This window comes from Triturus cristatus, chromosome 3_2 (genome assembly GCF_964204655.1).
Source record: "Triturus cristatus chromosome 3_2, aTriCri1.1, whole genome shotgun sequence".
NCBI classification, from domain to species: Eukaryota; Metazoa; Chordata; class Amphibia; order Caudata; family Salamandridae; genus Triturus; species Triturus cristatus.
In genome coordinates, this window is record NC_140584.1 from 696,016,073 (window position 1) to 696,034,541 (window position 18,469).

The 18,469-nt window shown below is 44.5% G+C and overlaps 1 protein-coding gene across 1 annotated transcript in view; it reads left to right on the plus strand.

The window, feature by feature from the left end:
• Positions 1-18,469, plus strand: part of PGAP1 (post-GPI attachment to proteins inositol deacylase 1) — a 760,293-nt gene that overhangs the window by 497,338 nt on the left and 244,486 nt on the right. Inside the window, exon 19 of the mRNA XM_085648756.1 lies at positions 14,429-14,467. Within this exon, the coding sequence (XP_085504882.1) occupies positions 14,429-14,467 (39 nt within the window). The remainder of the gene's footprint in view (positions 1-14,428; positions 14,468-18,469) is intronic.

Consider the following 18,469-nt stretch of genomic DNA (forward strand, 5'->3'; position numbering starts at 1 on the left):
TTTTTGTTGTTATTCAGTCTGAAATATTTTTTAAGTTTTAGTTTGCGAGTACTCTTGAATATATCTAGTCTCGTCTTGGTGTAATTAAAGTTGTTGGGTGGACAGTATGTGAGGCCAAGATTGAGTATTTTCTTCTCATTGTCGCTTAATGTTATTTCAGATAGGTTGACAATAGTTTTGTTAATGTCTCCTTCATTTCCTGTTTCATCTATTTGCCTCTTCTCCATGTACCGCGTCTTTTCTGATTTGTTCCTTGCCTTATTTGCCTTTCGCCGTTGCTTGCGTTTGTAGTTTTTTGTGGGTCCGAGTTGTTTTTCTCTATGCGTGGGCAAAGGGTTTGTCGCCTGTCTTTATATATATATATATATATATATATATATATATATATATATATATATATATATATATATATATATATATATATATATATATATATATATATAAAGACCACCTAACCTGTCGCCTGCTCGTGAACCCCCTCTCAGAGTGAGAATGTCCACTTTAATACAGAATTCACTCCTCTTCTCTCTCTCTCACAGGCATCCTGATCTATTCCCCTCCCCCTCCTCCCGGGGCAACAGGTACTTTTCCCATCACCAAAATCTAATGCAACACGAATGTGACACCACAACCATCCAGGAAATGCTTTGCTCTTGAAGGATAGCTCATCCAAGCAATGGCAAGCCATGGACAACACATGAAAGCCAAGGCTGAAACCGGCGGACCTGAAGCTCACTCTCCCACTGTACTTCTGAAAGTATTTTTTTGAAGCATTAATTACATGAAGGTTTCCGAAAACTTAAGTGGTCAGTAGCTAAACCCAAAAAAGATTTCCAAATTGTAGGGGATCGTCAGTTTTAATTTCTGAAAATATCTTGAAACATCCCCTAAAAATGAAAAGTGGGTTGGAGTTATGGATGACGCTTATTAGGGGAATCACATACAAGCCACCGGCCAATGCTTGGTTAATGCATTCTACAATTTGTCTCTCTATGCACTGAATTATAGCAGCTATGTACAACATTTTTATTTTAGTTGTTTTTCAACTTATACATGGAAACATAAAAACACATCTTAAGTAAATACATGAAATGAACCCGGACTTAACCGATTCCAACTCAGTGAAACAGGGCCTGTTGTCTCTGGGACAAGAAAGTGCGTAACTGCTGCCCACTCAGAATTAGTGGCTGAGCACTCGGGCCAGCTGATACTGAGGACTCAAATGCTTTCTGCTGAGAAGTGCTGGCAGTCTCTCTTTTAAATTAAAGAAGTGCAGATATCTGCTCATTTAATGCGCACATCTTAAAGTGACCACCCAGTGTATACAAAAAACTGTTTCTTTACACAGCCCTGCTTCGCTGCCAATCGCCTACGAAAATAGGAATGCTGCTTGGTTAGATGACGTGTGATTGGGTTTTGAGACCTATTGTGACATCATTCGCAATGACCCGATTGAATGAATTATAAATGGTACAGACTGGCCTGCAGCAGCACGCAGCCTCACAGCAGCTCTACCCTAGCAGGCAGTATGAGCAGAGTCAGTAAGCATGGGGAGGGTTGGCGGTTCCCGGGGGTTAAAAGCGAAGTTCACAGCACAGAGCCCACCTGAGAAAAGCCTTATCTTGGATGGGCCGGAGCTCGGTCTCCATGCCTAGGCAACCCCGAGAACTCTTTACCCAAGTATGGAGACTTTCTGCCTTGGTTCCAGGCACGCCGGCCTCGGCCCAAGAGCTCCGCTTCCCAGATGGTTAGGTCGCACACAACGGCTCGGCCGGGCCTCTCCCGCCCTCCCCTGCAGCGGCCCTCTCCGAGAGCAGGCCGGTGCTCACCCTCTCTATCTACTGAACGCTTCACAACCAAGAGAGAAGGGTTTCTTGCCGTGGCACCGTCCAGAACGTTTCCGTAATGTACAACTGCAAACAACCTCTCTCCTTAGGACGCAACTGACACTTTAAATGTGTGTGCAACGCGTGCACATCTCCTGTCCCCACGTGCGCTGAAAGAGACGCCGTGAAAGCTAACATCACTAGAGGAAATGCCATGCGTGTGCACATCGCCTGTCCGTGCGCGCACATGGTTTGTCTCCCTACGCGCACCAAACCGACAACAATAGAGTCTCACCAAGGTGATGCAGCGCATGCGCTGCGTTCGCTAGGCGAGACCTAAAAATGACTGACGGTTCTCAAAAATCTCCTTGGTTCTCTCCCGAACTACGCATTTTAAAACAGCGTTGTAAGGTTCTGCAAAGAAGCGGAAAGATTTCTCGCCCAACAAGAAGTCGGAATATAGGACAGCTATTGGCATTTATAAAGTAGAAATAAAAAAAGCCCAGGCTTCCTATTACGAGGAAAGGTTTTGTCAGCCGCCAATTCCCCCAGAGAAACTTTTCTTATTATAAAAAAGCTTCTTAAAGCCCCTGTCCTACCAGTTGCACCTGACATCTCGGGTCAACGTTGCAACAAACAGGAAGAGTTTATCACCTCCAAAGTACAGAATATTCTTAAATCTCTACCCCAAATTGATGATGAATGCAATATCTCAAATGAGCAGGTGGATTTGGGTTCACATACATTTTGACACTTATTGGAGACTATTCTACCTCTTTCCTAAGAATCACTTTTAACTTTGCTGTCCTCGGTTAAAAGTGGGACGCCCAGGGATGCAGCACCATTAAACGTCCTGAAACAGGTAGCACCTATAATTGCCCCCACCATCACAGACCTGATTAATGCCTCACTTTCCACAGGCATAGTCCCCACCAATTAGAAAGGGGCTATGGTGAAAACGCTACTAAAAAAACCTAATCTGGATCCTGCAGACCTGGGCAACTATTGCCCCGTTTCCCTCCTTCCTGGAATTGGCATGATCGCAGTGAAATACATAAACCATATTCTCTCTAGTTTTCTTGAAGCTCACAATCTGCTTCATCTCTTCCAAACAGGATTCCGCCTGTGACAAAGCACCGAAACTGTCTGTGGTGAAAGAAAGCAGAAAGATTCTGGACACAGAAGGGTCTTCAGCTATTATACTCCTCGATCTGAGCGCAGCATTTAACACGGTGAACGGTCACATCTTGGTTTACCGTCTCAGAAACGTAGGAATAACTGGCACCGCACTGCAATGGCTGCGTTCCTTTCTGGAGGGAAGATTCTTCCAGGAATTCGAGGGCGATACTGTAGGAGAGTAGGGTCTGCTTCCTATGGTCACCCCCACTTTTTGCTTTTGCTTCACTGGTTTTCGACTTAGATGTGGCTGTGGGCCTGCTAATCAGACCCACAGCCCAGCTGTTCTCTCTCTAAATTCACACTATGTACTTTAGGTACATAACCCAATTGGTAAGGATCACCCTATAGGGCCCTGTACAGTGTACCTTGGGTACCCAGGGCATGGGTGTACCCTAGGCCTACCAGGGGCTGCAGCATGTATTATGCCACCCCTGGCTAGCCTCCCATAATGACACAACTGGCTGATCACTCAGCTAGGGCAAGGTCGTGTAATCACCCCTTGCTTAGGTATAGTATCCCTATACCTGCCTTAAATATAGACACATGGGTACCTTTCAGTCACTCCTATGGCAGGCCTTAACAATCCTGAAGGCAGAGTGCTTGGTAACATGTGAGATGGTGCTCTAGCATGAGCTGAGCCTGTCTGCAGCTTTCGGAACCATGTCCTTATAGCTGTTCTATGATATCGCCTACCATATACTCTTAAAGTGCCTTATCATCCTCGCGGTTATGGTAACTATGGTTTGGCTTTATCAAAACATGTCGTGTAAGGTGTCTAACACTTTGGAATACTACCCCCACACCATTTCTGGCGATGAGGATAGTATTCCCCCCTTCTAGAGGGAGAAGACATGTTGAAGACCTACTACCCGGTTAAAGTTAACCAGAGCCCCAGCATCACAAAATGGATGCTGCTGCCACAGACACAAGTCTGACCTCCTGCTGCTGGGAGTCCTTCCAGCGAGGGAGGCTTGGACAATAGGTTTCCTGCCTTGGGAGGTGCTAGCACCACCCTAGACGGGGCTTAGTGTATTGGGGCAGGGAGGGATGAAAGAAACGAGACACTGCCTGGGGCACACAAGGTGTCCCATGCATAGTCCGGTTCAAACCGGTGCTGGGGCACTCCAGCCCCAGTCCTGGCGCAAAACTGGACAAAGGGAAGGGGGTGTAACCACCCCACTCCCTGGTCCCACCCATAGGAGGGACCTAGCAGGTAACCCAGCCCCCCAGATTAGTATAAGAGTGGGAGCTGAGTCCCTAGGACTTTTAATTATCCTGAACTGAAACAAGACACGAAACTCTGGACCTTCGACATTCGACAAGAAGACTGAAGAATCTCCCTTGTGGCCAAGGAGTGGCCACCCTGTGCAAACAGGCACCAACAAGCGACCTGCCGTTTGCTTTGCCCAAGTTCTACGAGGAACCGACTGCAGAGCTCGACCAGCGCCTTGACCTCCAGACTTCTCTGACCCTGATCCACATCCACAGCCAAGCTGAGATCCGTGGAGGCGACGAGAGACGTGAGACCGGCTACCTGGGAAAATTGGCGAGTAGCTTCCAGCGCAGCTTCTGAGGCATCCTCGAAGTTGTGCTCTGGGGATTGAGAAGCCCCAACCCCGAGCACCATCTGCACCGAAGATCAGCCCTCCACACTCCACCAGTTCTGCGTGGGGCCCTTCTGCATTTTCCTGCTCGACGCGTCTGTGCGGTTGCTTGCCCATTGGCTAGTAGCCTCAGTGACGACGAACCCTTGACTTTCCACCGCTGGTTTGGCTCCTCCAGACTGGCCCTTGCTTCCCTGTGAAAGAGAAGCACCTCAGACCTTCCTGGTCTGCACCTGAAGCAAATTTCCCATTCCGCGTGGGTTGCCTTTGCCAAGGCTTGTTGACTCCAATCGGGACGTCGACTCCGCCATCAGCAAGATCCTTCGTGGGACAGCTCGTACCCTGGTTCTGGTCGTCCTCGACGCCTCCTGGTCCACGCAGCTGCAGAGACAAGCTTCAAGCCATCACCTGTGTTCTGCACGACATCGCCTGGTTCCTTCCTGGTTCCACACGGTCACTGGCTAGTGATCCAGACTTTGTCCCCTCTGCTTGCAGGTGTTCTTCCTTCAAGATCCACCCTTGGATCCACCGGACATCTTCCTCCTGGCCGCCTGCCAGCATCTGTTCTTCAGGCATCCATAGGATCCAGCGACGACACCCGACACATCTTCACACCTATGCACCCGTCTCCTGTGGGTGAGGTAACGCGAGTACTCCGGTGCTCCAGTAGATATTGACTATCCAAGTGTCTAAGTCTCTAGTTGCTTCCTCCTAGTTACTTCGGAAGTGTCCTTATTCTTCCTATTTCTAATTACTACATTCCCATTGACTTTAATGTAACCTGCGCGAGTGTTTCCACACTGCACACGCTTCCCGTGGGCCTCCCACTTCCTAACTATTGATAGGGTAGTGTAGCCCCAGCGATTCCCTAGGCCCTAGGCCTACTCCCTGTACGTGACGTGGTACTTATACCACTTTCTTAGTATATGGTTTGCATGGCCCCTGGGCCTAACTGTATTTTTCCTGTGTAACTTAACGTATGCTACTTAAGAAATTGTTGTGCTTAGACCTTTGAACTCATAAAGAGTGCTGAGGGTATATGTTAGAATAAATACATTCTAATTTTATATATATCTGGTGTGGTGTCCTTTCATTTGGTATTCAAGGGATTGTAATGGTATAACAGCTGGCTTCACATGCCATACAGAGTTTAGCCTAAGACTGCTCTTGTCCATGCTACCACTAGGATAGCTGGTCTATAAGGTTGACTTTACAACCAATCACCATAAGGGTTGTTTGGACTGATACAAGGTGTACACTAGAACTAGTGACATCATATATCAGGCCAACTTCTCACAGATACCATCCTCAAAACCCACCCCTTTACTGTGTGGAGTCCCTCAGGGCTCATCGTTGAGCCCAACTCTTTTTAATGTTTATATGGCCCCACTGGCAGCAATTGTAGCCTCTTTCGGAATCCACATGGTGACCTACACCGAAGATACTCAATTGGTCGTAGCGTTGAACCAAGCAGACCAGAGGTTGAATGGCCTCTATTCATGCCTTGAGGAAGTATCTAAGTGGATGGGGGTGTCTCACCTTTAGCTTAACGGTGAAAAAACTGAGCTCATGATCTTGAGCAATCCTTTAAGCTTCAAATCCTATACCATGTGGCCAGCATGTATGGGTCCAATACCGGTCCCTAAGACCGAGATAAAGAGCCTGGGCATCTGGACAGACCAGAACTTGACCTTCAGGGTGCAGGCCAGGAAGACAGCGGCTACTTGTTACGGCCTGCTCAGAATGGCCCGCAAAGTGCTTCCTCTTCTCCCTTTTCAAGCCAAAAAAATACTAGTCCAATCGCTTATACTCTTCAGGCTAGACTATGGAAACGCTTTATATTTGGGGGTCCCTATTGCAGTAATTACGAAACTCCTAACCGTACAAAACTGTGCAGCCAGACTGCTGATGGGAGTGTCCAACCGCCATTCAGCAAAATCTTCACTTCACTCCCTTCATTGGCTACCAGTGCAAGAAAGAATCAATTTTAAGGTTCTTTGTGTTGTCCATAAATACCTGCAAGGGAATGGGCCACCGATAAACTTGGCCATGATCCGCCCCTACAAGGCCAATAGGAAACTGCGTTCGGTTGAGCTTCACTTGGTTGAAGTGACTAGGATCAAGAAGGCCAGAAGTGGGGGCCGGCTTTTCTCGCATATGCTGCCAAACTCTGGAACTCCTTGTCACTGTACCTTCGCAAGGAATGGTGGCATCTTGCCTTCCGAAAACAACTGAAGACTTTGCTGTTTCCCTAAGTTCTGCTTCCTCTCTCTAGTATTGCCCAGCGATGGGTTGCTCCCGGGTAGCCATACGGTATATAACAATGTTTTTCATTTAATTTCATTTCCTCCAGCATGCCCCCCTGCAGTACCACAGGAACCTAACTTGTCCTAGCACTGCAATTTGCATGATGGTGGGCTTCTTGGTTAGTGTGTCTTTGAAAGTTTGTGTGACTGTCTGTGGTCGAGTGTGGCTCTTTGAGGTGTAGTGGGTGAGAGAGTGTTCACTTTGAGGCAGAGTGCGGGTGCTTTGAGGCAGAGGGTGGTTTGTAGCTGTCTGAAATAGAGTGTGGCTATCTGAAGTAGAGTGTAGCTATCTGATGTAGTTTGGCTGTCTGAGGCAGAATGCTGCTGTTCAGTGTCTAGTAGTAAGTGGAAACAGTCTCATATATGAACCTGCCTTATATTGGCATCTGTAACCCCTGTCCGTCTAGTCACTAGCGGTGACTCCACATATCAAGAGATGAAGAGTCTACACCAGACATTCCGTGGGAAAGAGCAGGTGAGACAAGAGAGGTGCGAACAGTAGAAAGTAAATGCTTCTTTCGTGGGAACAACTATTATATTGCCTCAAGAAGGTTCACTAACCATCTAAAAGTAGCTCTGCAGAAAAAGTATAAACAATTAAACTCTCTCCTGATAGAGACACATTTTTCTCCCTCCCCCACACATAGAACTTACCCCCAGTGAGTCTACGCAAGTGGTGCTAATAAGCCTCAGGAACTTGAAAGCTTGAGGTTGTGAGGCCATCTACCCCTAGCACCAGACAACTTGTTCTAGTTGGCCCCTGATGTCATGGTGTAGGAGTGAAGTGCCTAGGAGCAGCCAACCACCGGAATCAAGTCCTCTGTTCCTAGACTACATTGCATATTTGAGTCAAAATTAGGTTCTCGTCTGAGGAGTGAGTCCCAAAATTTTCACTAAAATTTATGTTCGAGCCACTCTTTCTGTCTGAGTGTTGCTGCAGTGATGTTGCACTAATAGATTAAGTTGATCTCCTTCAATGGGTGTAGGTCTAGAACCACCATATCTTGATGCTCAGGTGAGTCTGAACACATACCATGGAGGGTCTAGTCTAGCCACTCCTGTTAGCAGTCTCTGTTGCAGTCCGAGTCTTGGCTCCAGTGCTAGGGTGGTGTATGCAATGGAGGAGAGCACCACCCGAGCTCCAACTAGTGAGTCTCAGTGAAGCTGGAAGTACAGGAGGCAGGCCACCCATAGTTCTTATGAGTACCCAGAGTCCACCGTTAAGCATAGGAGCTACAAAAAGAAGTAGCTTTCTGCTGATGTAGCTCCTCTGGAAGCCCTCTTGCAGTCCTGATGGAAGATCAGCCAATACCAGAAGCCTTCTGCACCAAGAGTATGTAACCACTAAAACTGACTTTGCCAGTTCACTCTTTGAGGTGTAGTGGGTGAGAGTGTGTCCACTTTGAGGCAGAGTGCGGGTGCTTTGAGGCAGAGGGTGGTTTGTAGCTGTCTGAAATAGAGTGTGGCTATCTGAAGTAGAGTGTAGCTATCTGATGTAGTTTGGCTGTCTGAGGCAGAATGCTGCTGTTCAGTGTCTAGTAGTAAGTGGAAACAGTCTCATATATGAACCTGCCTTATATTGGCATCTGTAACCCCTGTCCGTCTAGTCACTAGCGGTGACTCCACATATCAAGAGATGAAGAGTCTACACCAGACATTCCGTGGGAAAGAGCAGGTGAGACAAGAGAGGTGCGAACAGTAGAAAGTAAATGCTTCTTTCGTGGGAACAACTATTATATTGCCTCAAGAAGGTTCACTAACCATCTAAAAGTAGCTCTGCAGAAAAAGTATAAACAATTAAACTCTCTCCTGATAGAGACACATTTTTAACAAAAAAAGTCCCCAGGGCGATCGTCGCCTTAGGCAATTGAGTAAAAGGCTCATTATTAATGTGTATCAAGTGATGTGCAGTCTGTGTTATGGTGTTATTTTATAGGCTGTAAACCATATTCTGTATCTTAGATATAGTGTGACACTTTTGAAATAGGACGTACCATGTAGCGGAAAGACCACATACGTGGATCATGTCTGTTTGTCTTCAAGTTACTGTACAGATTACTAGCACCTTGTCATCTTTTCATCTTCTGCACCACCAGTCTAATGTCACTGTACGTTTGCATAAAGCATGAAAGGTCTGAGGTGATCGGATCTGATAAAACATCTTACTACTCTTTCACATTCCTTAACTTTCGGTATCCATGCAGGTTGCAGGTGGTTTTATGGAAAAGCAAATTCATAGTAAACCGATTCTGAGAAATGTTTCACCTGAACTGTTGAAATGAAATTTTCAAAGTGAAATGCATTTACCATTTGGTTGCAACCAATTACTAGAATACCTTTTTCAATAATAAAAAAAAACAGTTTTTATAGGTGTAAATGGATTAAATGTTGACTCTTGCAGTCCTGATGGAAGGTCAGCCAATACCAGAAGCCTTCTGCACCAAGAGTATGTGACCACTAAAACTGACTTTGCCAGTTCACTTCTTTGGGGAATGTGTCCTAGTACAATGTTCTAGGGCATAGTACCTGCGCTCTTAGGAGTCCAACCTAGTGCCAGCAGTCCATCTCTTCAGGACACTGCCCCCAGAAGCAGTCTGTTGTTTGGGATAGTCAACTATATGGTGGACAAATTAATCAAATGTTTCAGACGAGGAGTTCCTGGAGGAGATGCCAAAGCCATCCCTGGGGCAGGGTTTGCCTTTATGTTGTCCTCAATTCTTCCCTGACACTCCATTGTGGATTATCCTGAGTACAAAGTTGAAAGCCGAAGAGACTCCATTCTGTGTAATTCCATCTTTTCTATTTTCCAGTACACCACCCACAGACTCTGCTGCGAGTGCTGAGGTTCGATAATCAGTGAACAGAATCAGCCTTGTTTATTGAGCCTGCAAGTACCCAAAGTTGTCCTGATGCTATGGTTTCTGAAGAAAGCGAGTAGTAGGCAGAGTGATCTTAATAACTATAAGAGGCAGGTTTTCAGGTATTTTATGAAGCACTGTAGTTGCCTGAGAGCTCATAGCAGAGAACCACAGCTGGATTGGAAAAAGAGCATCCAGGCTTTTCTGAACTTGGGGGCAGCTTAGGCTCATCAGTGTAGCACATGAAGGACTGCAAAAATGATCTCTACAGTGTGGCCAAAGGCAAAACATTAAGATTGAAAAGTGTAGGGCTCAACGAAGAGCCCTGAAGAACCCCTCAGGAGGGATGTTTGCCTATGGAAAAGAACAGGCCTAAGATGATGGTTTGAGATTGCTCGGTCATAAAGGAAGAAGTTCAGCCCAGTGACTGGCTTGTGACACTGAAGCCATACAAGTGTGATACAAGGATTGCATTGTAAAGAATATCACAGGCTGCTAATAGATCCTATATGATTAAAGCTGCCATGGAGTCATGATCTTGCATCATATGTAGCTCATTTTGCATTGCTAATTGAGCTACATATGTGCCATGATAAAGGTGCAAACCCTCTCCAGGCTGCTATCTTGCTCTGGCAAGCACTAGCAGTGTGGCTTGGCTGGTGCCTCAAGTACAGGCTTCTTCTGTGTTGGCTTCTGGCTGTGGATTGTGGGATTGATGCAGTGTGGCTTATTGGGATCATGGATAGGACTCCAGCTACGGCCCAGTTGGGATCCTGTTTCCTTATGATGTCGCTGGCCTTGTGGACTCAGTGGTGAGAGAGTCATGTGCATCAGTTACCCAAGCATAATGCACCAAATTCCAGGGAACCCATGGCTTCTAGGTGTTAACAATAAAGCCACCTGCCTATAAAGGATGAAGAAACATTTTGTCTCTGCTCCACATCTGTTTCTGTGAGAAGACTGGAGTTTTCCTTATTAGATCTTGACTCCCAATTCCTGCTTAATCTTCTCTTTTTATTCCTTGGTTTGATTTTTGCCTACTTACTATCCTGAATTGAAGGGCCACATAATGTTTTCTTACTTATTATAGAGAGCGTTAGTACCCATCTCAGGACTGTGACAGAGCAGGCTAAGCCTCATGGATACTGTAGGCACGCTTGTAGGGACTTAGTTCAGGGAGTATGCAGTTGAGATCCTTTAATCAGAGAAGATCATTTTTTTAATTTCTTCTTTCTGTTATTTTCTCTGTTGGGATTGCTTCTTCTCTATTCTCAATGTAAAAACATCTCGAGATATGGCGAGAGGGCAAAGCATGTCATAATATATGTGTTCATTATTGTCCATTAGTCATTTCCACTGGAAAAAAATGTGAGACGTACTGCTGATCACTGTCTGATTCATTTGATTTTTGGCACCGTCCCTACTCACTCACTGGCACTCCCTTTAACAGCATGTGCTTGTGTGGGTGATGGTAGGGTGTTCTATCTAGTCACACTGTCTCCCTTGAACCTGTACTGTGACCTTCAGACCTGAGTCCTTCTGCTCAAAAACAAATTTACATCTTGATAACTCGACGATTAATTGATCAAGGTAACATCTCTCAAGAGCACAGCAAGCCAGCTACAGTTGACATGTCATCTTTTGTATTTCCTTGTTTTGTCTTTGAATATTGGAAAAACATTTCTAATCCTCTCCGAGCGCAAACAGTTCGAAGGGGCGATGTTGGACATGGTGGAGGAAAAGGCTTCTAACCACCCCTGGAAAGAGTAAATCATATTTGGGACAAGATAACCGATTCTTCCGGGAAAGTCTCGTAGAATGAGTTTTTTTTATTCAACACCTTGTATTGTGTTTTTTAAACAAATAAAGCATGAAAACATACATCAATAAAACAATAGCACTGGGACCGAATTGTCTGCATCTTAAAAATCTAAAAGTATACGCAATGTACTCATCCACCCTTTTAAACACCGTACATAACAAGAAAATACCCCACACTACCCACATGTGCATACTATAGTCATGCCATGTAGGCTAATGATATTAAAGTCCATGCGCCAGATATATTTCTTTTTGTATACTCTCTGAACACAAATCACTCTTTCCAGTAGAGGGTCAGGGACCTCTGTATTCGTGGGCATTGCAATGCTGGGATGGCATTCCTCACCTGATCATAGTTAATCTAGGTATCATTTTGTTTATACAATATCAGTTTCATCACTAGAATGCCTTAAATCCTTACTGTCATGTAACTGGTGTTGGCCGAGCCATCTTTTTCCACCTACCTGCTGGCTCCAATCTTGCTGCTAGTACCATGTGGGACAGTAAAAATGTATTGTGGGGAGACATTCCAGTACATATTGCTCAACTCCAGTATCACCAACATGGATCATTTTTCCTGACATTTCCTTTCAAACGTGTTTCAGGGTTGGGCATGACCAGCAACTATGTAGCTCAGTCTCCTTATCTAAAGAATGTTCCTATATATGTATAGCCTTTAACATCTGGGCAGTATGCACCCATCACCCTGTTTTCAAAAGCTTTTGAAAGTGTGTTGCTTCTCTCATACCTATCACCTTATTATCTGCTGCTCTACCCTAGTTCTTAATTTGTAGGTTGCTTAGACTTTCTCTGTTTTCCAGATTGAACTCTCATCTCTCTAAGGAAAATGATCAAAGTACCTGAAACCCACTTAACCCCCACCCCTTTGCCCACAAGTGCATTCTACAATTCCTGCCTTCCATTTCTCAAAGTTCCCCAAGACAGGGCCAGAGTGAATTCGGGCCTATGGTGAAGTGACATGAGGAGTCAGGGATAAAGATAACAGTGACTGTTCTTCATAATTCTCTACCTAGCTTGCACGAGAGTATTGACCCTGTCGCTCATACATATACGTTGGTGGGCATATCCTCTTTTGCTGACCAAACCAGGCTCCCTTTTGGTTCGCCCATAACACCCAGTCAATGTAAGCCCAAAGCCTGTCTATTTGCTTGCAATGAGGGAAACAAAAAAACTGATGGAATGCTTGAATGAGTCTCAGCCACTGGTAACTACTCAGTGCATCATCGCAGCCCGTTATTTGTTTGCCCACCATGTCATCTCAGTCAGGGATCAGCGATATGCAAATCAGCCTTGACCCTGCTCCAGTATGAACAGTACAGCCTGAACTGCCAGGCCAGGTACCCTGTGAAGAGGACCTCAAAGCAACCTCATACCAGTTTTGTCCTAATTAAGCTTCACAAGTCAGGCACAGTTCGATTACTGTGGTATGGTGAGAATGGGACCCACATCTGTGCATAGCTGTCGCACTTAGGGTGTCAAACGTATGGTGATTCACTTAGGAAAACAAAAAAAGTGATGAGTAGAACATTGGGATTATTCTCAGCCACTGAGAATTACTTGGGATGCATCCCAGTCCATCATTTTTTTGGAAACCATGCCACCTCAGACAGGAGCCAGCCATAGACAAGTCAGCCTTGGTAGGATCAGTCTAGCCTGAATTGACAGGTCAGTCCCCTTGTCCTGTTGTACAGTGAGCACAGGATCTTTTCCCTATGGCTGGTTCCCGTCTGAAATGGTCGTGGAGGGCAAAGCAAAAAAACTATGGATTTGGATGCAGCCCTTGTAAATAGCAGTGACTTAGATTATTTCAATTTTTTATTTCTGTTAAATTGTAATACAGTAGTTGTAAGGAAGGATCAGTCTACTACACACATTTTTCACTGATTTTGCTAATTTTGCTGCCATACCTCTGATGTTTGCAGGGTTTTAGTGTTTCTTTGCTTGCTTCAGAAAGCTAATTTAAAAGACAAAGGTGGAAGGGAAGGTGGAGAAGGCGACTCTATGGCAGGTGTCGCCTCCTAAGCTATCTCCATTACGTTCGCACCACTTGGGAAACTTGATAAGGGGTGGCATTTGCAGACTGCCTGCTGCTCTCTCAGACATGCTTCTCTCTCAAACATGCTTCTCCTGACCCCCAGCCCACAGCAAGGACTCTGCAGTCAGAAGGAAGAAGACAGTTAGTGTTGCAACCTGGAGGATATCATTACTTGGGATTGTGTTTATTTCCACCACATTGCAGCTTCATGTAATCGACAAGAATCCAGAACGGCCCTTATGCTACTTGGATATTCTTATTAAGTATTTTTATCTATAGTTTTTAATGGGATAGTTTGTAAGAGTTTGAAAATTCCTTAATGCTAGGACAGGGTCACTATTGCCTCCATTTTTGTCTGGAAATACTCTTACCTTCTAGAGCATCCTACAATAATAATGTTATGGTAAAGGAAGTGAATGAGTGTATGCATTAGTGAAAATAGATTAGGAATGTGGAGCCACCGGTCTGCTGGGATGGAGAACTATATCCACACGTTTCTTATTGTGGATGAGAGTTCGCATTTAGCCATAATACAAAGTATATTGTTGATTGACATTGTCGTTCAAGCAGAAACTCCGATTTTATGTGATAAACTCCTGAAAATTGCTGCTATTCCATACATATATGTGCATCGCTCTGTCTGAACTCCCCTTTTAAAGCTGTGTGGCTGTGAGTGGTGTGTGTTGCATTCTGTGTGCAGTGCACGGTTGCTAGGTCTGCACTGAACTAATAAACAAAATGAAATAAATATTGTCCTCTTATGCTTAATTTTTCACAGGTAACTGTCACAACATCTTTCATGCAGGTTCTTGGACAGGTAAGAAATCCTGTTATCTTTTATGGTGTTTGAAGCAATGCCTTAGCGACGCCTTTTACCTTTTTAAAGTAGTAGATTAACTTGTAAACATATTGTGTGGTTGACACTATCTAGCAATATAACATAAAAGTGTTATTAATCAATTATTTGGTTTTGGGTTTGACAAGACGATGGTAAAGTCATACAGCTACTCCACGCCTTCCTAGTTTCATGCTTTATTCGTTGACTTTTTCTAAATGTAGTCGTTGCGCCATCGATGATTGACCCAGTCATGCATTGCAGCGTTGCTATGCATAAAAAAAACTGCCTTTTGCCTAAATTGTCTTAATGCTCCTACTTACTGGCAAGTTATTGACTCCTGCATTAACCTTCAGGAGATGTTGTCCCATGCCAACTGGGCACCATGATAGAGAACTATATGCATATTTACTTTTCTATGTTTTCTTGAATCTTATGTGGTTGACTGAGCAGACCCCCCTGTACTTTTCCTGCTGCTCCTTCCCCACCCGTGTGAGTTGGAGCAGCAGAAATTAGACACAAATTACCCATTCAGAAATGATCTGAGCCTGGTTCTGCGATCCCATAGTGCAGAAGAACAATCTCAATTTCATATAATTTAAAACCCCGTTCAGCCATCCTCCTAATTTGGCTATGTCAGATACTTGGATTCAGTGACTGAGTAAAATGTACTTAATGTATTTTTGTAATTCAGGAAGAAGTAGTTACAGTCAAATTCCGTGGTTACAGTTAAGTTTTATAAACAGGAAGAACATTACTGCTTTCAATGCCTTTTTTAGGTGTTCCCACAAACAGCAAAAGCAAGCATTGGCAAAGTAAATATCTAGCATTGGCTGTCAGCCTTTTGGCTTTGTCAATGCTTGTTTTGTTTTGTCATGGGTTTTGCAAAACTTTGTTGGGAAAGTTGCCAGGCCTCATCTATAAAAAAAAAAAAAATCTGTTAAAAGTAAAACAAGTTTTTTGGTCTCAAATCACAAATTGTCCTAGCAGTACCTGGCACATAGGGGAACTACTTTGTTTGCGGATGCACCCTCACGCACAGTAAAGTTAGCCAGTGGCTGAAATGAGCTGGCCTCATGCTGCATCTTGTAGCAGGTACAAGAACACGTGCATGTGAATTTCAAAACAACATACCAATGGATGAAGACAGCTGGCAGAAAACCTCTATAATTATGCATATAATGCACATAATATTAGCAAAATGAAATGGTCTTTGCTAACACCAGACCTAAAACTGATACAGAATGAACAAAAAGAGAGTGTAATTTGAGCCAGTTCATTTTAGCCTTTGACTTTCATGTGTTTTTCATGGGTTTCTATTGTTCGGAAGAGATGTGAGAATGATTATAGTCCCATTAGTTCCAATTAGATTTTGATGATGAGATCAAGATGTTCTTTTGTTAAACTGCCGATACAATACGACATGTTGCTTGAAATAGAGACCCCCTCGTTGTTCTTCAATGTATTTACGTTGATGATACAATAACATTTTAATTGCTGATGTATTATTTTACAGCTTGCTGCTTTATATTGTATAAATGTGCAGTGTGTGCTAGTCAATAACTGCTCACGATTAATTTGTTTCACTTAGCTGTCGTGACAACATTTGTTGGATTTACAACTTATTTTGTTCTTGAAGTAAAGATGTGTGGGTACCCTAGCTTTCCTAAAGAGCAATGAGAATGTTGACTGCTGTGGATACGACGGCAATCCCAGTCTCTGTTAGTTATCCAGGAAGAAAGTTGGCAAAAAGTTTATAGCTCCAGATTATGCAGCATGGACTGGAGGAAAACACTCCAAGTCCAGCCACCATGCCCCTCCCCGGCCCCTACCGCCCCGCAGCACTCCCTCGAGGAGCCGCTACCGTGTGGTAGCAAAACACATCTCACCACAGGGGTCAGGTGAAAGCTGGACACTGGCAGGAAAGCATTTTGGTTTTGGCAGGAAAATTACAACTTTCTAAAAATGTATTTTTTACAATAGTAATATAAAACCGGCCTGAACTTTTTGCAGGATTTATTATAAAACTGAGTCCTTGGATCATTTTTCCCGCTGCACCCAAACTGACTTTAGGGGGTTTTCACTGCCAGGACATGTAAAATATAAAATTTTATATCATGCTTTTTTAAGTACCATGCACCCTGCCCTATGGACATTTAAGATCTATCTTAGGGATGACTTAAAGGTAGTAAATGGGAAGGATTAGCCCTGGCAAAATGTTTGATTTTCCAGGTCGAAATGACAGCTTTAAAACTGCACACCCAGGCTGCAGTGGTAGTTTCTTACTTTAGTGAGTGCTGCAGAGAACTAGTAGCATTTAATTTTAAAATGGATCACGTTTAAAATGGATACTGTTGAAACGGAAACAATGGGACCCCATGCTGGGGAGATCTCACTCTCAGAATTTTCTTCTATCTCTCAACAGGAATCCCTGGAAGAGATTTTGAAATGCAAATATGGGTCCCTGGAAGATCCATGCCCCCAATCTGTGGAGAACACTGGCCCACATTATTAATCCCACCCTAAACCATCTATGGAACAGCTCACTGGCCACTTTGGATCTTCCTGCAGTCTTGGAAACATGCCATGCTCCTGCCTCTTTTGAAGAAGCCCAACGCTGACCCAGGTGAACCAAACAACTACCGCCCGATCTCACTTATACCTGCACCTGCGAAGATGCTGGAAAAATTGGTTCAACATCAGCTGACCAATTTCATTGACAGACGCGACATTTTACACAAAATGCAGTCTGGATTTCAGGCGGACCTCAGTACGGAGACAGCTCTGCTGGAGGTGGCAGAGTCTATAAGAATGTCGGTGGACGCAGGAGCCTCAGCCATGTTAGTGGTGTTGGACCTGTCTGCAGCATTCGATACGGTGGATCACCATATTCTACTTGCCAGGCTTAAAAGTGCGGGAGTAGAAGGGTCAGCCTTGACTTGGCTAAAGTCCTATCTTAGTGACAGTACGCAAAGGGTCACTCTTCACCCTTTCAAGTCAGAAGCCAAACCTCTACGTTGTGGAGTACCACAGGGATCAGCATTGAGCCCTCTACTATTCAATGTATATCTGGCTCCCCTCTTCTCGCTTATTGCAAAATGGGAAATAAAAGCTATTTCCTGTGCGAACGACACCCAGCTGGTATTCTCTTTCAAGGACCACTCAGCAAACTCCTTTGCTAGATTTAGGGGTTGCTTGAAGGATATCTCCAGCTGGATGCATAACAATAAACTAAAGCTTAACGCAGAAAAAACGGAGGTCCTGTTTTTGGGCAAGGTTCCCCACCCGGTAGCTGAACGGTGGCGGCCAGAGGAAATGGGACCTCCCCTGGCCCCTCAATCTCGGCAAAAAACTTGGGAGTAAAATGGTAATCTGACCTGACGTTCTCCACACAAATCCACCACTTTTTTTCGGTGTATTGAGAAGCTCGAGAAAATTTCTACTTATACTGCCAATGAGCTAGTATATGTACATATACTGCCAACGCATTAGTGACATCTAGGCTCGACAATGCTAATAGCCTTTACTTGGGACTGCCTGCACATCTGATCAAGAGATTGCAGATGGTGCAAAACACGGCTGTGAGATTGATCAGAAGAGTACCTTTTAGACATCACATTTCTCTGCACATTAAACAGCTCCATTGGCTACCCGTGGCCAAACTGATTGAATTCAAATCACTGACGGTAGCTTTCAGGGCTCTGAAAGGCGACTGCCCCAGCTACATTAGGAAAAAATTTGTCCCTACCTGCAAAAACGATTGCTAAGATCGAACTCCAAGAACTTGCTCTGCGTACCTCAATACTCAAAGGCACGCATTAGGGGTAGATCCTTCACAGTGGTCTCCCAGTCAAGCTCCGCCTAATTCAATCGGAATCTGAGTTCAGGAAAGCGATGAAGACCTGGTTATTTAACCAGAGCTAGTCTCTCTAGTTTTTTTCCGTCCTGCTTGTATGTTGTTAGCGCCGGAACAACTCTTTTAAA